The 24,871-nt window shown below is 38.5% G+C and overlaps 1 protein-coding gene across 4 annotated transcripts in view; it reads left to right on the top strand.

Annotated features, from left to right (window-relative positions):
- The window catches only part of LOC141397791 (NCK-interacting protein with SH3 domain), a 73,896-nt gene that overhangs the window by 47,323 nt on the left and 1,702 nt on the right, over positions 1-24,871 (top strand). For all 4 annotated transcript variants that reach the window (XM_073974514.1, XM_073974515.1, XM_073974517.1 and 1 more), the window contains 5 exons: positions 11,909-12,058; positions 14,883-16,019; positions 16,086-16,392; positions 16,810-17,022; positions 17,093-17,265. In XM_073974514.1, coding sequence (XP_073830615.1) covers positions 11,909-12,058; positions 14,883-16,019; positions 16,086-16,392; positions 16,810-17,022; positions 17,093-17,265 — 1,980 coding nt within the window. The remainder of the gene's footprint in view (positions 1-11,908; positions 12,059-14,882; positions 16,020-16,085; positions 16,393-16,809; positions 17,023-17,092; positions 17,266-24,871) is intronic.

The raw sequence follows: 24,871 nt of genomic DNA, 5'->3' as shown, positions 1-24,871 counted from the left end.
GAATACCGTGATGTCTTCTCATAGAATACCGTGATGTCTTCTCATTAAAGTACCGTGGTCCCAGGTCTTCTCATAGAAGAGCAACAGTTCTTCTCATAGAAGACCATGCGGTCTTTTCAAAGAAGACCATGCGGTTTTCTCAAAGAAGATCATGAGGTCTTCATAAAGAAGACCTTGATGTTTTCTCAAAGAAGACCTTGAGGTCTTCTCATAGAAGACCTTGGGGTCTTCTCATAGAATATCATGAGATCTTCTCAAAGAAGAGCATGAGGTCTTCTCAAAAAATACCATGAGGTCTTCCTAAAGAAAAACATGCGTTCTGGTCCCGCTTGTATGGAAAAGAGTGCCAAAAATAGTTCTAATCAAGCTACCGCCTCCAAATTTTAAACGTAGGTTTATAACAATCCAGAAAGATAGAAAACCATTTTAGTGGATGTAGGTCCATATTTGGGTATAGCTCCCATAGAAAGGTACCGCCCGATTTGTGGTATTTTGACGATTTTGGCCAAATTAACGAACCGATTCGGATGTTATTTTGCATTTTGAGTTCTGAGTGAATAAACTACCTCCTTGCAAAAAATATTCAATATAGGTCCAAGTTTAGGTATAGCCACCATATAAATGTGCCCTCAGATTTTCGGTATTTTGACAATTTTAGCGAAATTTTCCAACTGATTTGTCTGTAATTTGGCATTTTGCGTTCTGAGTGAACCAAATACCTCTATGCAAAAAATGGTCAATATTGGTCTACGTTTAGGTATAGCCCCCATATAAACGTACCTCCCGATTTTCGAAATTTTGACGATTTTACCCACATTTTCCAACCGATTTGGCTGTAATGTGGCATTTTGAGTTTTGTAGGAGCAAAATACCTCCTTGCCATGTATTTTTCGTTTTTAAGGCCTCATATACAAATCACAAGTTCTTCGACTTAACTTGGCGTATAACCGCTGTAAATTTACAAAAATAAGGCTGAATGTTAAATATTTGATATGTTTAGAGAATATTTATTTCAATCGCAATAAAATTTGTCGCCATCAATTTTTCGATTTTTGTCCACGGGCGGAACCACTGTGCAAATAAGACTTTGAGGTCTCATAGAAAACCTTGGGGTCTTCTCATAGAATATCATGAGATCTTCTCAAAGAAGAGCATGAGGTCTTCCTAAAAAAAATACCATGAGGTCTTCCTAAAGAAAAACATGCGTTCTTCCCAAATAAGACTTTGAGGTCTTCTCATTGAATAATATGAGGTCTTCTCTTAAAGACCTTGAGGTCTTCTCCTGGAAGGAGGTCTAGAAACCAACGAGGTAATCTTAAAGAAGACCATGAGGTCTTATAATAAATATTTCTGACCACAAAACGATAATACGACCATGAAGACTTCTCATCGAAGTCCCAGAAGTTCATAGAAGACCTTGGGTTCTTCTTATCGAAGAGGATAAGGTCTTCTCATAGAATATCATGAGGTCTTCTTATAGAAGACTATGAGGTTTTCTCATAGAAGACCATAAGGTCTCATAGAACAGTTCTTCTTCATGCGGTCTTCTCAAAGAAGAACATGCGGTCTTCTTAAAGAATGCCATGTGGTCTTCCTAAAGAAAAACATGCGGTCTTCTAAAAGGAGATCTTTAGGTCTTCTCATTCTCAAAGAAGATCATGCGGAATGTCTAATAGAAGACCATGGTGTCTTCTATTTAATGTCCTATGAGTTCTTCTCAAAGAAAACAAATAGTTCTTCTCATAGAGGACTATGAGGTCTTCTTATAGAAGACAATGCGGTCTTTTCAAAGAAGACCTTGAGGTCTTCTCCAAGAAGGCCTTGAAGTCTTCTCAAAGAAGACCTTGAGGTCTTCTCATTGAATAACATGAGGTCTTCTCATATAAGAACATGCGGTGTTTTCATAGAAGAACACAAGGCTTCTCACAGAAGACTTAGAGGTCCTCTCAAAGATGACCAAGAGATCTTCTCAAAGAAAACCAAGACGTCTTTTCATAGAAAATCTGCCCTTTTTTGCTTTCGGATGCATGGGTTCTTCTCGGAGAAGACTATTAGGTCTTCTCAATTCTCATAGAAGGCGATGAAGTCTTCTTCATGGAAGGCCATGAGTTCCTCTCATAGAAAGCAACGATGTGATATCTTTGAGAACTGTTTGGACTTTTCTCCGAATATTATGAGTTCTTCTCTTCGAAGGCACCTATGAGGTCTTCTCATAGAAGACCATGATGGCTTCTCATAGAAGGTCATGAGGTCTTCTCATAGAATACATGAGGTCTTCACATAGAAGATCACGAGGTTTCCACACAGAAGACCATGAGGAGTTCTCATAAAGAATCTCGTGCTTTATTTTTGTAGATACTATTAGGTCTTCTTTAGAAAACATGCTCCTTTTTGCTTTCGAATCCAAAAAGTTTCCACTGGAATTAAACGGAAATATACAAATTTCCGTTTATTTTGTCGGGACAACCTTGCTAGCCATTGAATATGTATGAAGTGGCTTCTCCATTATATGCAGCAGTGGTTGTTATTTCAGTTTCATGCCAGATTTGCTGCCAATAGGGAATTTTCTTCAGGCTTCTGTTTATGGCTTTTTATTATCACTACATATGATTTCATCAGCATCTACTCCATGTTTTTCTTCTCTTTTATAGTCAGTCCTTTCAGTAATTATGCATGAAGATGATTGCAAAAAAAAAGATGCGATGCAGCATATGTATGGAACACACCTACATACATATTCGCAACATATTACAAGGATATACATCGTCGTGACCATGTTATGTCGTCCTGCTGTTAAACCTTTGAGTGAGACAAGCGTATAGTCCCATACATGTCCTGTTTAGTGCCACAAACTGACAACGGTCTGTGCCAAATGTGTAGCTCAAATGCCATTCACAGGCTGCGCACAGTGGCTGCGTAACAGAAAATTATTGGGAAATATTCGATTATGACCAATGTTGAGATCTTTTTTTTAACAATAATATTTGGAATATATTTAAGAATAGGTCTGTATGGCTACTCAAAAGTTTACAACAATTTGTACAAATTGTTACAGAAAGTTGTCTGTTAACTCTCTTTGTATCTGTTAACTCTCTGTTCTTCATTGCGAACTTGCAAGTTTTTGCTGGAGAAATTTCTTCTAGCAAGAACTTGCAAGTAATCAGACACACATAATGTCTTTAGAGACTAAAATAGACTAAACAATTTGAATTTTTATTGAATATATTTTCCTTTCAGTGTGAAATTTATAGAAGATATTTTTCGAGACATGTTCGTTCTCCTGTTTAATGTGGCTCTGGCTCTATTTTTAGGAATGTGGCTGTTTCGATGGGAAGTAACCACAGATCTACTGCAGTTAACTGAGTAGGTTTGGCAAGACAGCTGAAAAGGTACAGTGTGTCGCATGCTGGGCAGATGTTTTGCACGGTGTCATCGATCCTTGCCCTATAGGAATACAGACGACTGCACCATACCGAGTGTAGTTGAGCCAAAACTACAATGGTTTGTCGTGACAGCTGACGTTCCTCAGATGCGATAGCTGGGGATGTTCTCCGAGGATCATAGTTATTTTTAGGGCAGCTGCGACTGCATCCGTCTGAATGCTATTTAAACCTGCTTGATAGCCGTGTTAATCTAGGGATTATCTCTTGTAACATTGGACCTCTCTTTCTAGATCACGAAGATCCCTCCATATGGTGATTAGGATGGTAACACCCGAGCAAGTACTGCAACGTAAGCATGTCATTGCGTTGCTTTACCGGAAGAATCTTTATCTCCTCATGTAGATGGTCCACTGAAGACATGAGGAGGCACCCTGTTGCAGTTCTCAGTGTGGCATTCTAACAGGTTTAAATGTTTTCCATCGCGTTGTACTTATATTCACGGTCCAAATTGGCGCCGCATAGCTTACCACAGACCTGTCGCGTTATATGTGGTAAACAAGGTTAGGGACTTGGTACAACTTACGGAACCCATTTTCTGACGCTAGGAAAGACAAAGGCCACTAGATTATTTGCTACAGCCAACAAAAGCGAAGATATATAATGCGACGTAGTACTCTTCTCTTCGTCCTATCACTCCCGCGGTGCTCGACAAATTGTCGAACATCAGAATGGTTGAAACTTTCCCATGATTGATGAAAGTGCGGCGTCCACAGGCGATAAAATCGAGCGGTCTGCTGAATGCGACAATTATGGGGAGATAGCCTGACCCTGAAGAAGTGACAGGTTGCCAGGTGGCGAACTGTGACACTATACCCCTGAGATCGTTTCCGAGGACCGAGACCAAAAGCGAGCTAATGTGGGCCTATAACCTGTAGTTCAGCCATTTGTCGGCGGGAAGTATAAGTTCAGCAACTCTACCTCGGCAGTTCCACGCATGTACTGGTCATTAGAGCCAGATCAGGGAAACTGCGGGGGAGTCCGTATTCTGATGATGACTACGATTCACTAGAGGCTGTGTTCACTGTCGTAGTCCCTAACATGAACGAGTCCAGAACAACCCCTGTGATACACCCACTCCCAATATCTTATAAATCTCCCCGAAGTTTCATTGTGGTGGATTCGGACTAAAGGAATCCATGTGGTTCCGGGTCAATTCGGTATCGAAGAACTTGCCGCTGAGGAAGTGTAATAAACCTTGTATTACGCCAAATGTCGCAATTTTGATTGGATCGTTTGTGTGGGAGATTAACCCAATACCTCTAGCGCAAATTTAAGATAGCTCTGTGGTTGACATTATGGAGAGTTCTTCAGATAGGTAAGTCCTGTAATTGTGGCCCATATTAAACCCAATGAGGAACTTTTCTTTGTATCTAGCATCCCCCATGTCAGTCCCTAGAAAACACCTTCTCTTTATTGGAGACTTCATAACCACTGTTCTTTTCTTATCTTTTTTGACCAAGACTATATCAAATGCACTCCATATTCTGGTGGTTGGAATGTGATGGCTTGGTATATTTCAAACTCATTCATTCATGTATGACATGACCTGTCTGTTTGTCAGTCAGTGTTGGAGTGGCCTCTCTGTCTCTTTATGTTTTGGTAGAAAGTGAATTAATCTTTATTTAAGGAAATACAATTTAATTACTTATACACAAACACAGTCACACAAACAGACACGAACGGAGACGACGACGACACACACACAGACACATATAGTAGTTGGCAGTGCATTCATAAGTATTTGCATATGTATGTATAAAGATGATGATTGTCTATATAAGGATGTTTGTTGATATGCATGCGTCGTCGTTGTATGTTTTTGCTACAATGTCCTTGACTGTTTTATTGCCACTGGCTAAGGAAGGAATGAAATCCCATTTAAGCAACACACAAAGCTTTACATCCATATATACGTACATACCTCTACATCCCTTTGTTTGTCCTGTTTCTGATGATATTAGGTTGGTTGGTTTGGTCTACCAGCTTCTTAGCTTGATGACTTTGTTGGCATGTTGCTGTAAGTATTTGTGTTCTTGTCTTTGACTTGTAAGGACAATTCATAAGACTATGGGAAAACAACTAAAACAATAATAACAAAGCTGTTATCATTGTGAATGAGCCTGTGTGTGTGTGCATGCTCTTGCCATTGTTGTTGTCGTCATTATCCTTGTATACTTGCGTATGTCTATTTAAAATTCATAATACCACCTAGGTATGCAAAATGGTATCCTTCAAATGTTGCTGTTTCTACTTACATCAGATACTCGTATGTGCAAACTTTTTGTTTACAGTTTTCTGCCTTTTAAGGCCAGGGGCTTTATTAATTTCTAGATCCAGATAATTGTGTGTAAATTACTCTCGTTTCCGATTATCGTTGTCGTCGTTCATTGCAACCACATTGCTTTTGAAAAGTCGTAGCCTCAAGGTTAACGTTTGGTGGCGATGACGATGATGGCACATTGTGTCACATGTGACACAATATTTTGTATTATTTTAGGCTCTGTTTTCACAGTGAATTGCTTCCGGTATTTAACTTTTAATGACTTACCCGGCAGCAGACAATGTGTGGTGTATTGCAAATGCAACAAGAATGACAAAAACAAATTAACTTTTATACCAAAGATTACTTTTAGCAGGGGAGAGGTAAGGCAAAGATCACAATTTTCTTTATTTAAAAAAATTGAATTAATAAAGGTTATCCAGATAGTGATCTCCTACCTCAAATGAGATTCTCCAACACCGGGTAGTAAATGGACCAACTGTCTATCGGTGTTGTTCGCTGATACCCCCTCATTACTGTCGCAACCAGCTCAAGCTCTTAAAAAAGGGAAGTAGTTATGGGCGGGGATACCATCCCAGAAATTACAGTTCAAGATGATAAAGCTATTGACATAGCAGTGACCCATGTCACCACCTACAGTCGCGACACAGCACCTCAATCCCTTGAAATGGATCCTAAACCGACCTCTCCCATTGTGTCGGACTTCTTAGTGTTGGACAAATCCGACAAAACGATTACTTCTTAGGCAAGAAGCATTGAATGAAGAAAGTGCTAAGGAAAATCCCTCAGCAAAAAGACGGATGATTCGCTGATAAAAATGACCTTCATAAATGTCAAACCCAGAGAAACCATGGACTAGAAAACTTACCGAACGATGGTTTAATACTGCAGTCGGTACGTAAGGTTCATTGCATGATTACCAATAGCCCAGTGACCAGTAAAAACCCCAATAAGTTTTGCCAGGTTCCGTCGGTTTGGCTAATCAGGAACTTTGGACGTTTCACGTTGTAATGTGGTCATGTAGATTTTGATATTTGTCATGTTTCTCTATTGTCCCATCTGATCTCTGTTTGTGATAGATAGTATTTAAGATATTCCCTCTAGCTACTCCCAATGAGCGTTCGTTAGAGGAGGATTGTTCTCTGGTTAGTTGTTCTCTTACAAAACCATCCGCTATGACCTGCGATCCATGTGGGATTTGCGGTAGTATTTGCGTCAGTATCTCTGCCTGAAAAACACTGCTCAGACACTTGATATGGATATGTTGGCATCCTCGGAGAAGAGACCAGAACTGCTGAGTTGAGTTAGAGCCTGCCGGAAATGGAAATTAAGAATTTATTTACATCATCATAGTAATGAGCTGTAGTGGAATAATGCTAGTGTTATGTTAGACTGTATTCCATAGTCCGAAGGAAAACGAAAGAAAATATATTTCCCATCAATATCTCAGAAGGGATCCCTAGTTCTGGCCCCACTCATTATACCCTCCATTAACTTTGTTTCTCCACCCTATATTAACTTTGTTTCTCCACCAAAAATTGTCAGCGTAGGTCCATGTTTTGGTATAACCCCCATTTATTGGTACCTCCCGATTTTCGGGTTTTGAGGGTTTTTGCTACATTTTTCAGCGAACAACCTATAATATAACATTTAAGGTTCACAGAGCTCATTAAACATCTCCACCAAAAATGTCAACATAGTCCACGTTTTGAAACAGCCCCCCTTTTAAGGGTACCTCCTGATTTTCATTGTTTTTAGGAATTTTAGTTAATATTAACCGAACAAGCAGTAATTTGCCATTTGACGCTCTCAATAGTCCCAAAACGTATCCACCAATAATAGTCAACCTAGGTCCATGTTCTTGTATAGACCCCATATAACGGTACCTTGCGATTTTCGGTATTTTGAGGATTTTAGCTACACTTTTTGACTGAGCTACATGTTATTTGATGTATGAGATTCCCAGAGGTCACACAATATCTCCACCACAAATTGTCAACATAGCTCCATGTTTTGGTATAGCCCCCATATAACCGCACCTTCCGATTTTCGTTATTTTGGGGATTTTAGCTACTTTTTTGACGGAAGTACCTGGAATTTGATGTTTCAGGTTTCCAGTAGTCACAAAACTACTAAACCACTATAGGTCCATGTTTCGGTGTAGGCCTCATATAACGGTACCTTCCGATTTTCGGTATTTTGAATGTTTTAGCTACAATTTTCACCAAACTACCATTAATTTAACATTTGAGGTGCCCAGAAGTCACAAAACATCTCTACCGAAAATCATCAACATATGCCCAGTTTTGGTATATCCCCCATATAAAGGTACCTCCCCATTTTCGATATTTTAAGGATTTAAGCTACATTGTTTGACGGTATTTTTTGAAAATAAATATTGAGACTATAAAAACCCTGAAAGGGTTTTGTCCTGTCATATCCAGTCCGTATTTTATGGCCTCATCTAAACCTTGCTAAAACTACAGCTTTTTTCATTTATCAGGACTTTATCTGAGAAACGTTTAGGAATTTGGCTTGTCTGTCTTAGGCAATATTGTAGCCTTGAACTAGTAGAACTTATCTTTTCAACAGACCATATAAGTAACTATCCATCTAGGGCATCAAAATCGATAAAATAAAAAACATTTTACATAATTGCTAAAATTCTGGTCAGTATCAGCTAAACTACTAGGAGTTGAACCAAGTAACGTTTTGCAAAAATATTCCAAATAAAGTTCTCAACAATTCTTCAGAACATTCTAAACTCTACAACGCTTAATTAATGTTGTTTCAGCGGTATTTTGCATCATATCTTTTACAACACATATTTCAAACACAGTTTACACCAACAGTTTATTCTCGCATTTCGGATTTCGGGTATAATTAAATTTGTCATTCCGTTTGCAACACATCGAAATATTCGCAGGAGACCCTATCTATCTATATATGTATATATAAAAATGGTGAAAAAAATGTATAGTAATTCATAAAATGAGAACGACTAGGCCGATTTCTGTAAAATTTTTTGTCAGTTATTCGTCTTTTCGAGGAGAAGGTCTTTGCGGAAGAAAATTTTGGAAAATCCCTCTGGAAAAGTCGGAAAATTGGAAAAATCGAAAATTGAGTTTTTGTATGAAATTTTATTCCTTAATAGCGAGACGAAGTTCGCCGGGTCCACTAGTAAAGTATATATATTATTGATCAGCATAAAATTCTATGTCGATTTGACCATGTCCGTCCGTCTGTCTGTCTGTTGAAATCAAGATACAGCTCGCAATTTTAAAGATAGAGAGTCAAAATTTGGTAAAGAAGTTTTTATTACTTGCAGGATGGTTGGTATTGAAAATGGGATATATTGGTCCACGTTTTGATATAGCCCCCATAGAACGGTACCTCCCGATTTTCGGTATTTTTAAGGTTTTAGCTTCATTATCCTACCAAAATGGCTGAAATTTGGTACGTAGTCTTCTTTAGAGGTATAAAACTTTCCCCCAGAATTTTCCCGGTATCGGTTCACACCTTCATATAGCCCCCATAGAACGGTACTTCCCTATTTTCGGTATTTTTAGGGTTTTAGCTTCATTATCCTACCAAAATGGCTGAAATTTGGTACGTAGTCTTCTATAGGGGTATACAACTTTCCCCCAGAATTTTGTCGGTATCGGTCTACACCTTCATATAGCCCCCATAGAACGGTACCTCCCGATTTTCGGTATTCTTAAGCTTTTAGCTTCATTATCCTACAGAAATGGCTAAAACTTGGTACGTAGTCTTCTTTATGGGTGCAAAACTTTCCCCCAGAATTTTGTAGGTATTGGTCCACACCTTCATATAGCCCCCATAAAACGGTACCTCCCGATTTTCGGTATTTTTAAGGTCTTAGCTTCATTATCCTACCAAAATGACTGAAATTTGGTACGTAGTCTTCTATAGGGGTATATAATTTTCCCCCAGAATTTTGTCGGTATCGGTCCACACCTTCATATAGCCCCCATAGAACGGTACCTCCCGATTTTCGGTATTTTTAAGGAACGGTACCACCCGATTTTCGGTACTTTGAACGTTATGGCCTCAATATTCCACCGAAATGGCTGAAATTTGGTATTTAGTCTTCAATGTGATATAAATTGTTCGCCAGAAATATGTCTGTACAGGTCCACGCTTTCATATTGCCCCATTTCTGACTTAAATTCGTCGGTATAAGTCCACGTTTCGATATAGCTCCCACGGTACCTCCCGATTTTCGTAATACTGAAGATTGTGAAGTCAATATCCAACCGAAATGGCTGAAATTCGTTATTTCGTCTTCCAAGAGCTATAAAATATTCCAGAAGAGTATTATCAGTATAGGTCCACGTCTTCCTATATCCCCATAGAAGCGTACTTCTTGATTTTCTGTATTTTTTAAGTTTTAGCCACATTCTCTTACCGAAATATAGGAAATTTGGTATTTAGTCTTCTTTGAGCCTAAAAACTTTCCGTCAGAAATTTGTCGGTATAGATCGACGTTTTAAAATTGCCCCCATAGAATGGTGCCTCACATTGTTTTACCGAAATTACTGAAATATAGTATGAAGAAGACTTATTCACGAAAGGAAACTTATTGACATATGTATTTATTAAAGGGTCGTTGAAAAATATACCAAAAACAGCGTGATAGAGGCATTTTACAACAATGACATGTTCTGAAGAGATGTGTATTACATTCCAGCGAATATTTTCCCAAAGAAAAAATTAATGGTTTTGGAAATATGGTGCGAAATGTATACAAATTATGGAAATTTTCGATATTTTATAAAATTTAAGGCAATAAATGTAGTTTTTCGATTTCATTACTTCTACAAATATTTTATTATTGCCCTTATACACAAATTTGCTTCAGAGGTCAAATGAAAATTCACATAGGTTTCAGAGATGTAGCCCAGAATTGCTTTAAAAAGTCAATATTTAACCATGTTTAGATGGGGCCATAAAATCCAAGCTGGATCTGACATTTCAAAACCCAACTAGGGTTTTTGTCGTTTGTGTCTGTACTTTCAAAAAATCCTCAGCCCACATTGTTTGCACAAGGTTACCTTGAAAATGTTGCACAGTGTAAATATACCACCTGTTTAAACACATTTTTTTAGATTAGATAATTTAGATATTGCGGTGTCCGTGGTCGAATAATTGTTGCTCCTAATAATAATTATTTCATTTTAGTTGAGTGTTTGTTTTAAAAGTGAGAACTTTTAATTACAAATTACGTACGGCACAAAGATAAACTCCGAAATTTCTAGTTTAAATCCTTATTAGAAATATTTTGAAAATTATATACATTTTCTGAGGCTATGGGTCATTATTATATGTGTTCTTTTAATATCTGATAGATTTCAAACGCACAATAAACCAATTTGGAGGCATTAAAAATATAATTTTTACATTGAAAGTTAATGTTAAGATGCTCCTCCTGGAATTTCAATCATCACTTTTAATTTTAAGTTAACTGGAACGCTATAAATCTGTTCGGTAAATCCAAACTATAATAAAAGAAAGAAATTTAATATTAGATTAAAAATCCCCACCTCTATCTTCGTTCCAATTAAATTGCTAAAAATAAATAAAAATTATTTTAAAGGGTTAATTTTTAAAGTTTTCTTTTTATATTCTCTATTAAATTTATCACCCAACACATTCCTTTGCATTCATAACACCACAAGTATATTTACACATCAAACCAACTTCATATGTATGTATGTGTGTCGGTAATGTAGTTCTTCTTGTTGTTGTTTTTTATTGCATCAAGGAAGAACAAACTTTACATGTAAATTATGAGTAATTAAAAACAGGAAAAAAGAATAAAGCAAACAAATTCAATTAGCTGACATCGTCCGCAAAGAGAATAACAAGGATATTACACAATTTTCTGTGCTGAGGAAGAGAAACATCAAGGACATGTATACACATACCCTTGCACATAGGCATTTGAAGGCTGTTTGTTGTGCATTGGATGGGAAAAGTTAATGTTTTGCACCTACAACTTTTTCATACACCATCTGCGCTGCTGGGAGGAAATTATTAACAGAGTTATGGAAATATGTTAATATGTGCTTGTATGTGTTGGGTATAGCTGAGTCAACAGATATTTCTTAGATATTTTTTTATTTGCCAGTGTTGAATTAACTTTTTTTCTTATTTTTTATAGGTTGAACCAGATTTCCTGATAAGTTTCCTAAACTCTTCCATTGAATCACTGGAATTATCCAAAGAAACTGAAATAAATGGAATTATGCCAAAAGAAGAACTCCTCGAAAGGCTGAGAGAAAAGAAAATATCAATGGAGAGAATGTATTTGGTAAGTAAAAAAAACAAAAACTTCAGCTAAGCACACACAATAGGTTCTTCCGAGTCAATCCGGTGCATAGAACCGGTCGCAGTGGGATTACATCACCTTTCAGAAACCTTGCTGACCGCTAATAAATTAATAGACTGCTCTGTGGTCTTCCTAATAAAAAGGGTCTTAAGAAGCACCCTTCCTTATAGAAAGGGTCTTAACAAGCATCCTTCCTTATAAAAAGGATCTTAAGAAGCAAATTTCCTTATAGAAAGGATCTTAAGAAGTAACTTTCCTTATAGAAAGGGTCTTAACAAGCACACTTCCTTATAGAAAGGATCTTAAGAAGCAACTTTCCTTATAGAAAGTGTCTTAAGAAGCACCCTTCCTTATAGAAAGGGTCTTAAGAAGCACCCTTCCTTATAGAAAGGGTCTTAAGAAGCAACCTTCCTTATAGAAAGGGTCTTAAGAAGCACCCTTCCTTATAGAAAGGGTCTTAAGAAGCACCCTTCCTTATAGAAAGGGTCTTAACAAGCACCCTTCCTTATAGAAAGGATCTTAAGAAGCAACTTTCCTTATAGAAAGTGTCTTAAGAAGCACCCTTCCTTATAGAAAGGGTCTTAAGAAGCACCCTTCCTTATAGAAAGGGTCTTAAGAAGCAACCTTCCTTATAGAAAGGGTCTTAAGAAGCACCCTTCCTTATAGAAAGGGTCTTAAGAAGCACCCTTCCTTATAGAAAGGGTCTTAAGAAGCAACCTTCCTTATAGAAAGGGTCTTAAGAACCACCCTTTCTTATAGAAAGGGTCTTAAGAAGCACCCTTCCTTATAGAAAGGGTCTTAAGAAGCACCCTTCCTTATAGAAAGTGTCTTAAGAAGCACCCTTCCTTATAGAAAGGATCTTAAGAAGCACTCTTCCTTATAGAAAGGACCTTAAGAAGCACTCTTCCTTATAGAAAGGTTCTTAAGAAGCACCCTTCCTTATAGAAAGGGTCTTAAGAAGCACCCTTCCTTATAGAAAGGGTCTTAAGAAGCACCCTTCCATATAGAAAGGGTCTTAAGAAGCACCCTTCCTTACAGAAAGGTTCTTAATAAGCACCCTTCCTTATAGAAAGGGTCTTAATAAGCACCCTTCCTTATAAAAAGGGTCTTAAGAAGCACCCCTTCCTTATAGAAAGAGTCTTAACAAGCACCCTTCCTTATAGAAAGGTTCTTAGGAAGCACGAACCATCACAATTCACTATCGATGATGTTGCACATTTCATTATGAGGGCTAAATCATCTAAATATTATGATTTAGTCCATGGTATTGCTGAAACAGGTGTATGAGTGCGGCAGTTGAGTATCTCGCTAAAGTTCTCAACCTGTCACTAGCCACTCACATCGTGCCCTAAGTCTGGAAAATGGACAGGGTGGAATCGCTACTGAACCCAGGCAAGGATGCCAGCAAAGGTGAATCGTACAGACCGATTTCGCTTTTGTCTCCCGTAGCAAAGACCCTTGAGGTTTTAGTCCTCCCCAATATAAGAAATATCTGTAAAGTTGCCGGTCATCAGCATCGCTTCCGTAAACCGCAAAGCACTACAAACTCGCTACACGCCAGAACAAACCGTGCAATAGGTCAGGGTTGGTGGCGCTAGATTTGTCAAAAGTCTTTAATACTGTTAAGCATTCCACGCTGTTTCACGACATCCGACAGACTACCCTCGGACCAACGTTTGAAACGTTGGATTATGAATTATATATGAGGACGCAAGTTGTGGAATTAAGGAACAAAAAGTCGAAGCCCGTAATGTTTAAAAGGAAGTTACCTAACGAGAGATGATATCTCCGGAACTGTTTAATATTTGCTGTTTTCCATTTCTCCAGCATTGGGATTGTTATGTATAAGGATGATTATCGATATTGGTGTGGGGTACCTTCCGTAATGTCATTTGTAAAACGCTGAACTCCTTTTTAATCGATCTTAGAATCTTTCTTCGCGGGAGGTATATCCAAATACACGTCACTATGTGTACGGCCACTCTGTTCTCCAAATGGACTGCGGAAATGAGTACAGAGTTGGACGACAACGCAATGGCATGCTGTCGTTGCAGTACATGCTTAGGTGTTACCGTGAGAGTCATCCTAATAGCCATATTGTGGATAGGGCCCCCCACTCAGGCATCTCAGGAGGTATCTTCATGATCTAGATAGAGAGGTCCAGCGTTAACATCCACCGTCTGTGAATGAAATGCTCATAATTTCCAGAAAAAGATAGAATTGGGAAAGAATGGAGGAGGTGATATCAGAATATGTCTGACCTCACCATTGTCCCTTTTTCTATCCCAACGAATGATGCTGCAATTCACAGTGTAGGCAAGGGAACAACAGCCTGCAGCTCTGTTTCTCACAAGTCAGTCAGAAAAAAACAGTTATCTCAAAACCCACTGATAAGAACAATGCTTCTGACCAAATAACGACAGGGGAAACCAGCCTACGGTTGACGGGACGGTAGTTTCCGGAAATTGTCAAGGACAGTCTTGCTGAACAAAGCCGACAATATTAAGCCCTACTTGAGCGAACGGTGGCACTGAGCCTCAGCCAGGATAGTGCTTCTGCTGGGGTCGAGGACAGTTTATTGTATGACGAACTTGACACAACAGCCATTCCAGCGACTGTAGTCGTCAATAATCTGGCCCCGGCAACAGCAAACAACTCCTTAAAGCCAGGGCCATCTGACGCACCGAAAGACCGAACATAGGCCGAAGCCGATACAACTAGTCCAAAAAAAAATATTCCCAGAAATTCCAAGATTATACTCTTAAGAAACCACTATTAACTAATTGTTCTTCCTCTTTTCTTTCAGGACAATTCCGAGCGAGATGCCGATTCATCGTTATCCTTCTCTCAGAGCATTGGCGATAGCAAACACAGTGCACCACATGCACAGGAACATCGACCACATAGTCCACCCCATTCAAAACGTTTGGATAGTAGTAAGAAATCAATATCAAGTCCTTCCATGGCCACCACATTGCCTCTAATGATAACCGAATCACCCAGTATGGGTTCAATGCAAGTACAGACCCAGCAAAGTCAATGTCAACAACAACAGGCTCAATCACCATCACCTGCACAAAATAAAGTCAATGATGTAGCTCAAGATAATAGTGTTACCTCCGAACATTCAGAGACCACGACTACGACAACAACAACAAGTGAAGATGTTATCACCACCTATAAAGAACCAAGTTTAAACGATTCCTCTGCTTCGTATACACATTCAAAAGAAAATGGCACCCTTAAATCAGACAAGGAATCATTGACGTCGAACTCGACGACAAGTAAAGAACGAAAGTCTAAAGAAAAGCCCATAAAAACAAATGAAGCTGACGGCAGTAGCCGGAATCATGTAAAAGCACAAAATGGTATTTCAGAAAAGGATGATAAGACTGTTAATAATGACCGCTCTGAGGGTAGTGAAGGTGCTGATGGCAGTGATGAGAGAAATCCTGCCAATGGCACTGCCGTTAAAGCTGACAGTAATGATAATAGTCAAGCACTGGATAGTGAAGATAGTGCAGCTGCTTTACAACAGCTGCATGCCGCTGCTGCTGCAGCAGCCTTAGCCCATACTGGAGGCTATCCAAGACCAAATTTAAAAGTGGAATCATCAGATGTCTACCAAATTGTTGATGTTATACGCCGTAATACTAATTTAAGTTTTGATTTATCCTGCGAAGCTTTACGTGTTGTGCTAACAAGTTTGGAACAACTATACAATGGTGCCATTAATCCCTATTTAGAAGCGGTGGCCATTCATGTTACTGAGAAAGTGGAAACACCCAAAGAACTGCTTGGCATGACACATGATGCCAAGAAACTGCAATATATATTTTCTCAATTGGCTGATTGTAAAAATGATTCGGAACAGCGCACCTGGATGTTGTATGAAGACGAAGATGATATTGTACAATTTTTGGAGGATCTTATTGATATATTGGTAAGTGTGTGACAATGACAATAGGGGGAGAAAATGTTTTATAATTTGTTTGTTTTCTGCCTTTAGAGTAATGCCGATGAAACGATTTGCTGTTATGAAATGTCCTGTGACCAGTATCAGGCACTAGTCAATTTAGTCCAATATTACCAAATGGAAACACGTTGGAATATAAAACGTTTATTGCTAAAAACCTTTACAGCTGCCTGCCATTTGGATCACATTATTGTCGATATCCTATTGACGTCTGTGTTGCCTTTGGAAATTGTCGAAGATATGAAGACAAATTTTGCGAATTTAGATCGTTTTAAGCAGCTAGTCAAAATGCTAACAATTATATTCTCATTGGGCCAACCTATGCCAGTTAATCATCAGGGTATGTAAAAAAACACTCAGTGATATACATATATACAAATGCATGTCCATGTATAGAAATATTATTGCAAATTATCGAGTACACGGACACGCTTTTTATGTGAGACTGACATCTCACGGTGCGCCTGAACCAACTTTAAATGGGAGGAATGGAAGCAAAATCGTGAAATCTAAAAAACCCTAAAAAATGTGAACTTTGACCGCGATTTATTTAAAAAGCGCTTCGGTGATTATTTTGGTTTTTTATTTTTCTCATCTATGAACATTGTAGTTTCAGAGTCCGCAAAACCTTTCCAGGTGCAAGCACCTGGCGCATCGTGATCTTTCAACCCTATCAATTTTTCTGAACGGTTTCTATTAACAACAAAACATTTAAGAACACTTTTTAAAGCTAAATAATTTTGTTACATTCTTTCAGATTATCTTGGCGTTCACTTTGCCTCCTTTCTACTGGAAATTATCGAAGGCAATAATCCTGAAATTCTAGTCGATATGGTTATATCATTAGTTTTAGCGTTTAATTTACAATTTAATGATAGCAACAATCATAATGTTGTTGTTGAAGCAATGCAAACATTACCCTCGGCGAAAGTGTTTACCGAGAAAATTCTGTTATTGTTGAATCGCGAAGGTATGTTGTATACGCTATTTCTTTGTAACGCTTTGTAAATAATGTGAATTAAAAATTTCCCCAATTTCAGAGGATCCCATTAAAGTTCTAAAACATTCAACAGATTGTATGAATTCAGTATTGAAAATGTTTATCGATATCTTTAGTGTAGCAGAGACGGCAGCAATGTTTTATACCAATGATACCAAAGTATTAATTGATATTATTGTTCGGCAATTGACAGATTTATGTGCTGGAAATCCGGTGAGTACAAAATTTTTAATTTTTGTTTTAAAATTTAAGGAACTTATGGCCATATTGAGTAGTAAATATCAGCTAATTTTTAAATTGTGAAATTTGCTCAGAAGAGGGGACTGGTTTGTAACACTTAATATTCCTCCTGCCTGACTAAAATTTTTGAGCTACTAACGTCAATCGGTCACTTATCGCTGTGCGTGGCAATTGAGAACCTCAAATGTCAGATAGCTCGGTTAAAAATTTTAGCTAAAATCCTCAAAATACCGAAAATCCGGAGGTACCGTTATATGGGGGCTATACCAAAACATGGACCCTATGTTGACGATTTTTGGTGGAGAAGTTTCGTAACCACAGAGAACCACAAATGTCAAATTACAGCTAGTTCGGTTAAATATTGTAGCTAAAACCCTCAAAATACCGAAAATCGGGATGTACCGTATGGAGGGTATCTTAAGTTTGTTTTTCCGTTTGTAACACATGGAAAGAATCATTAGCGACCCTTTGAAGTATATATATTATTGGTCAGGATAAAATTCTGAGTCGATTTAGCAATGTCCGTCTGTTGTAATCAGTCTAGCCTCCACAAAAATGCAGTTAGAGAGATATATTTATGAACCCGAATACCTTTTTCCATAGGCAGTTCTCGTTCGAGTATGGTTATATCAACCCAACTTTGGTATAGCCCCATATAACGGTACCTCCCGATTTTCGGTATTTTGAGAGTTTTAGCTACAAGTATTAACCGACACAACACTACTCCTCGAAAAACTGTCAACATACGTCAATTATTAGGTATAGCCCTAAAATAATGGTACCTCCGGAGTATTTTGAGGATTTTAGTTATAATTTTGAACCGAACTAGCTGTAATTTGGGTGCTACCGTGGTGCAAAGGTATGCACACCCGCCTTGCACACATAAGGTCGTGGGTTCGATTCCCCGGCCAGGCAACATCAAAACACTTTTCAACGTTGGCAAAATACCCCTCAGTAATTTTGGGTGCCACCGTGGTGCAATGGTACGCACGCCCGCCTTGCACGCAGAAGGTCGGGGGTTCGATTCCCCGGCCAAGCAACATCAAACATTTTTCAACGGTGGCAAAACACCCCTCAGTAATGTTGGCGACATTTCCTGAGTATTTCAGCCTTGAAAAACTTCTCCATAAGTGGTGTCTTAAGACACGCCGTTCAGACTCGGCGATAAACAGTAGGTCCCATATCATTGAGCTAAATTGAATCGGGGTGCACTCATTGATATGAGAGAAGTCTCCCTTGTCCCGTATGGGATGTTGTGGAACAATTATTATTATTATTATATTAGTTGTAATTTGACATTTGAGGTTCTTAAGGGTCACTGCACTTCTTCACCAAAAATCGTCAATATAGGTCCATGTTTTGGTATAGCCCCCATATAACGGTACCTACCGATTTTCGGTATTTTGAGGATTTTAGCTAAAATTTTTAACCGAACTGGCTGTAATCGGACATTTGAGGGTCTCAGCGATCACGAAACTTCTCCACCAAAAATCGTTAACATCGGCCCATGTTTTGGTATAGCCCTTATATAAAGGTCAATCCCGATTTTCGTCATTTTCAGGATTTTAGCTACATTTTTCGACCGGACTATTTATAATTTGATGTTCCGAGTGGTCACAAAACTTATCCACTGAAAATGTTCAACATAGGTCCATCTTTTGGTATGGACCCCATGTTTATTTATTTAACAACAAAACATAAATTAAAACCATCGGGCGAAATTTATAATTGTACCTCCGATTTCAGGTGTTTTGAGGAGTTTAGCTAAATTTGTTGACCGAACTATCTGTAATTTGACAAAATTTGTCAACATAGGTCCAAACTTCCATATAGGCCCCACATAAAGGTGCCACTCAATTGAAGGTATTTTTAGGTAAATTGTTTGACCTAATTTAAGCTTTTGGGGGCATCCGTGGTCATAAAATATCTCCACCTGAAATTTGTGGACAGGAAAGAAAACTAATTCTATTTTAGTTTAGAACATAACCAAATAGGGTTTGAAGAAGGGACTTTTGTTTGGATTTTATTTGGGCTAAAACCGCTCTTGTTTGCCTTGACAGCTGACGTTCTTCTGCTGCGATGGATGTGGGTGGTCTCCGAATACGACATTCATATTGTACTGCATGCGCAAGTGAATTAGTGTGAATGTTTGGACCTCCCTCTCTAGATGATGAAGACCTTTTCTAACTTGTCTGGGTGCCAACTAGATTGTGGCAGGTGTGCTCACGGAGGTAACACCCATGTAGGTACTTCTTGGTTGTGCTGATGCACAGGCAAAATCTTCGTCTCCTTATAAAGATCGTCCACAAGAGACAAGTGAAAAGGCATTTTATGGCAGTCCTCAGGGCCGCATTCTGGAAGTTTTGAATATTCTTCCACTGCGTAGCGCTAACGTTTGCATGCCACACTGGCGCCGCATAGCGTACTCAGAACGGCGCACAATGGTTCAGGAATCGATTTTCCTGGCCAAAAATCAAAATTTTGTTTTGTCAAAGATATTTTTTTTCTATATGGGATTCGATAGTAAACATATTGGAACTAAGGAAACCAAAAAAGTAGGTCAAAATATTGCAAGGTGTGTGCGTGGTGTGCGCCTAAAGACGAACATTTTCGCCAATTTTGGGAAATACTTCATTTTTGCAAATTTCTGGAGAAAGACGTAGCTATTTCTCGGAAACTATAACATATGTTGCGTTCATTGTTTTTTTGTAAGGTAGGCAGGATTGTGGCCTTTAAAAATCGTTTTAGTAAATAACCGTAGCGTTTACACAACATGATCTATTTTATTTTTTCTTCCGATACTAAATTTTATGAAGTTCCAAATTTAGTGGACTAGAACTTTTGTGGAAAAACATGGAACAAAGTTCTGTATTCACAGAAAGACGTTCGAAGGTCTCCTCTTTTAGCCCAAATATACTTTTGTACCCGTTCCGTCCGTTTAACACTTTTTTCAATTTATTGAAATTACATGGTTAAAATTGTGTGTTTTTCTATACTTTTTCCATATGAATTACAGCTTTTTGATACAAATTTAAAATTTTTTGAGTATATGAGTTTTTATACGAGTTATGTATATAAGTTTTATAAAACACCAAGGAGTATTTTTTTAATTTTTGAAAAAAAAAACTCAAATTTTTTTGTAAATTTTTTTTTAAAATTTTTTTGAAATTTTTTTTCATTTTTTTTTTTGATTTTTTTGATGAAAAATAGTTTTAAGAACCCAAAAGTTTAATGTTGACCTTGGATTTCTCTGCGACTGCCAGACTATGATTCGTTTGAAAGCTGATTGTGTTATCTGTCTAACAAAAAATTATGAAAATATCTCTGTCCGTTCAAAAGTTAGAGAATTTTGACCAGGAAAAACCCATTCTGAACCACTGTGCGGCGTTTGCATAACACACTGGGGTGCTAAAGTTTAGAGCTATCAGACAGCGTCTTGAGAACCTTATTCTTACTTCTGATCTTCTCGCAAAGAGTTTTGGCTTGCACGGACGACTTAAAAGTGCTATAGAATGTTACAGCTAACATTTTGGGGTCGTTTGTGGTCGGAATCAATACACCATCGACCAATATGTTCAGTTGAAGCCTCATTTCATCCGTGGGAAACAGTGTGGACTGGATTTAGCGGTGGATATTTTCATATTCCTCACATGGAATAACTGCTCTATGGCAGCCATGTAAACATTTGAACTAGCAAATATGTATGTCATCGACGATAAGACCTGACGCCAAGATCGTACAATAATCCGCATACATTTCGATCTCTTTGTTATCTGGAGGGTGCGGAATATCAGAAAGGTAAAGATTAAACAGTCTCCCTTATACCATCTGGGATGTTTGTGGAACAATTATTTGTGTATAAAGATTAAACAGTTCCAGTGATATCAGCCAGCCTTTGGGAACTCCCTGTCTTTACGGGTCTTAGACTTCTAATTTCTGAATTCCACCAACGACGGGCCTTCAAACATGTAGTTGATTATCCAACACGGCTGCGGGGATGTCTTCTCTATGTCCTCGAACAGCTTGGAAGAGTCACAATGACTGTTCGGTCACACGGTATGTTCGGGTTCAGTCCTCGACTGATATGTGTTGATATGACGTGCATAGCTGTCGCGGTACTGTGAATTTTCCGCAATCGATGCTGAGGTTGGGCAACTGGGAAACTTCTCTTCATCATGGGGAGGAGTAGTGCCTCTAGAATATCGGGTTGTACGATTCACCTCTGCTGGCATCCTTGCCTGGCTTCAGTAGCGGGAACACCCTGCCAACTTTACAGGTTTCTGGTACAAGATTTAGGACACTTGTTAAGTACTTAACTCCTCCTTATCGGATCTGTCGGCGTAGCAAGCTCCTCTTCGCCCTATCACTCTCGTGGTGCTCTATAAATTGTACGCGCACCTCTTCGGATCTGTCATCATGCCGTTGAAGGTAACAGCCATTCTATCATCCTTCTTTACGGATTCGATAGTGATTTAACCCTTGCCCACAATATACTTTATCTTGTAACAATGTTGCAATGCTTCAGGTGATCAAGCCACTATTTCCACTTATGTTTGCCTAATAGCCTCTTAATTTCAAGAGTTAGTTCTGCAACTCTTGGATTTTCAGCGTCCGTACGACGAGTTCCCTAGGCTGGGAAATTTTGTCTGATGGAATGGGCAGCTCACTGAAGCGGTGATTGTTAAATTTTCTAAATCCATGGTTCAGAAAAGTACGGCGTTCAGAGGTTATAAAGTCGGGTGGTCTACTCACGGGGACGATGATCGAAAGATGGTCTGATCCAAGAAAAATAAAACGCGTAACCAAGGCACGTCATTTATCAGACCGGGTGCCACAATGGCAATGTCTGGCCACTGTCGCAATCTCCTCTTATCCTCACAGGAGCGTATTCGATCACCGTACAAATTGTGGATTTGACCGACCGGTGTTTTACCCCTCTGGTCATTGCCTAATACAGAATGCCAAGGCTCATGATGAGCATTAAAGTAATCTACCACCAGACGGTTATTACCGTCCAAAAGCCAATTAATATCAGGCATATAACGCAGTATACAACTGTTCATCGGCGGTATATACACATTAAACAACTTTACCTCGACAGTCCCAATTTTTTACTACTACATTCATTCCATGTATGGGTCACTAGAGTCAAGTTTAAACGATGTAGGTCTATATTGGATATACTGGTGTATAAGGAAGGCAAGTTTTCATTCTCCGCGTCATTGTGCGATCCTTTCGCAAAACGTTGTAATCATCGCAACGTTGCAAGCTACAGGTGACTGTGAGCTTTGCTTCTGGAATCGCGGCGACCATTATATTCCATCGACTCATAAAGTCTACTATTTCGCTGACTCTGTTGCGGAGACCGTTGAATTGCAGGAATAATGCATTTTCGCCGAACATCAAGATGAGGTGTTAGATGCTGTGCTTCTTGTTGTTGAGGAGTTTACGGGGTTGCTTCGTATTCCCACGACTACGATGATGGACACCGACGAAGATGATGGACACACGTTGGGAGACGTTTTGGTGCAGAAAGCAGCAACATAACTTCTATCGCAGTAGACCTGGAGTCGGCTAGAACCTGAGCAGCCTCGCAAATGCATTCATTCCCTACATTACACTGTGGGCGAAATTCAAATCTAGCGGGGAAAAAGTCCGAAAACTGACCAAGAGCTAACTAAAAATCATTAATGCAGTATTTTTCCAAACATACTGGTAGACCTAAAAATAACTATCAATATTGTATTTAATGGTTATTCGCCGTTATAACGGTACATTTATTAGGAGTTTTGTTTTGCAAGTGATAAAATCGAATTTTTTGATGACTTGTATATTGACAAGTAATATGAACAAATAAAAATAAATATGACCGTAATTTAATTTTTTCAGATAGTCTCGAAGTAGTGCTTATTAAAAAAAATAATTGTAGCATTATTTGATGTTGTAAATATTCAGAAAAAAATCTTTAAACATTTATATGAGATTTTTTCTACTTAGAGAATTTTGAGTAAAGTGCAACTTATGGGAAACCCACGGAAACACTACAGGACTTTTTTAATATTAAATTACATACTCCAAAGTATCTACTCCCAAAATTTCGTCTGCCTTTTTTTGCCTTTTTTCATGTTATCAACAATTTTCTAAACCCATTTTTACATGAAAATACGTAATAGAATGTAGGACATTTGTATGGGGGATATACCAAAACGTGAACCTAAGTGAATAATGTTTGGTGTGTAGATGTTTTGTCTATTAAAAACCCGAAAACAAAATTTGCAGCCATTTCCAATGGAAAATGTTGCTAAAACCTTCTTAATTCTGGATATCGGGAGATACCTATATATAGGTACTATACCAAAACGTTGATCTAGGTCGTACGGAGGTTTTGGTACGGAGGTTTTATGTGTACTTAGAACCCGAAATACCAAAGTACAGTCAATTTGATCGGAAAATATGAAGAGTACATTCAAAATAACGAAAATCTCGGGGATAGACCAAAACGTGGACCTAAGACCCCATCATTAGAACTAATGTTATATACCCCCTGAGGATCCTAAATACCAAAATACAGCAATATTAACAGTGAAATGTGGTCCACATAACCAAAATACCTTATATGCGGAGGTACCGTTACGAGGACGATATGCTTTAACGGTGAGCTATATTCGCCATACTCAGTGTAATCATACCTATACAAATAAGTAACATCTTTACCAAATTATAGCCGCATACCTCAATTAGTTTAGGAGTTATTAATTTTTCCCCGCTAGATTTGGATTTCGCCCACAGTGCATTAATTACATCGCACAGATGTTGACATGTAGAGGTTGCGGATCTTGCAAACGAAACGATCCATGGCCCGAGCTTCTTATCTCTTACGGCACAATTACTATAAATCCGACGACGAAGTTGGACACGCATTGGAAGATGTTTTGCCGCAGCAAACAGCGACATAAATCATATCACAGTAGTCCTGTAGGCGGCTAGAACCCGGATCATATCCATGGCTCGATGTTCTTCTCTATTCCGACACTCGGAGCGAGTAAGGATTTATTGCTGAGTCAATCCGGTGCATAGAACTAGCCGCCATAAGATTGTTTCGAGAAGTTTGGACGTGGTACTGCTAATAACCATATTTTTCTCCCCGCAGCGAAGTCTATAAGACTAATTCCGTTGTCCTATGTTTCGATTTGGGGGCTAAATTTCCCATTTCTGGGCCTAATATAGTTTGGGAAAATTAAATTCATGGCCAGGGAAGTGGTCATATGCTCTTTCTTAATACTTCTAAAGTATATATAGGATCTAACTGTCATTGTCTTCGCTAGGAGCATGAGCGGAAAGAAGACTGAATTAAACTTTTATCCATAACATAACAGAAAAAGATGCGAAATCGAATATACGTAACTCGTGAAATTTAAAAATAACGGTTTTATACCAGACCTCGTAAATTGCGTCACTTTTATGTAATGTTTTGTATATCGCACTTGAAATTTTACGCCCTAGCACTCGGTAAAATTCCATATATTTCAAATGACAATTTGCGGGGGGTTACCAGCATTAGCATTATAATAATATAATT

Source organism: Musca autumnalis, unplaced genomic scaffold (genome assembly GCF_047663935.1).
Source record: "Musca autumnalis isolate F117 unplaced genomic scaffold, ASM4766393v1 scaffold_3, whole genome shotgun sequence".
NCBI lineage: Eukaryota > Metazoa > Arthropoda > Insecta > Diptera > Muscidae > Musca > Musca autumnalis.
This window is presented reverse-complemented; position numbering and strand designations above follow the sequence as displayed.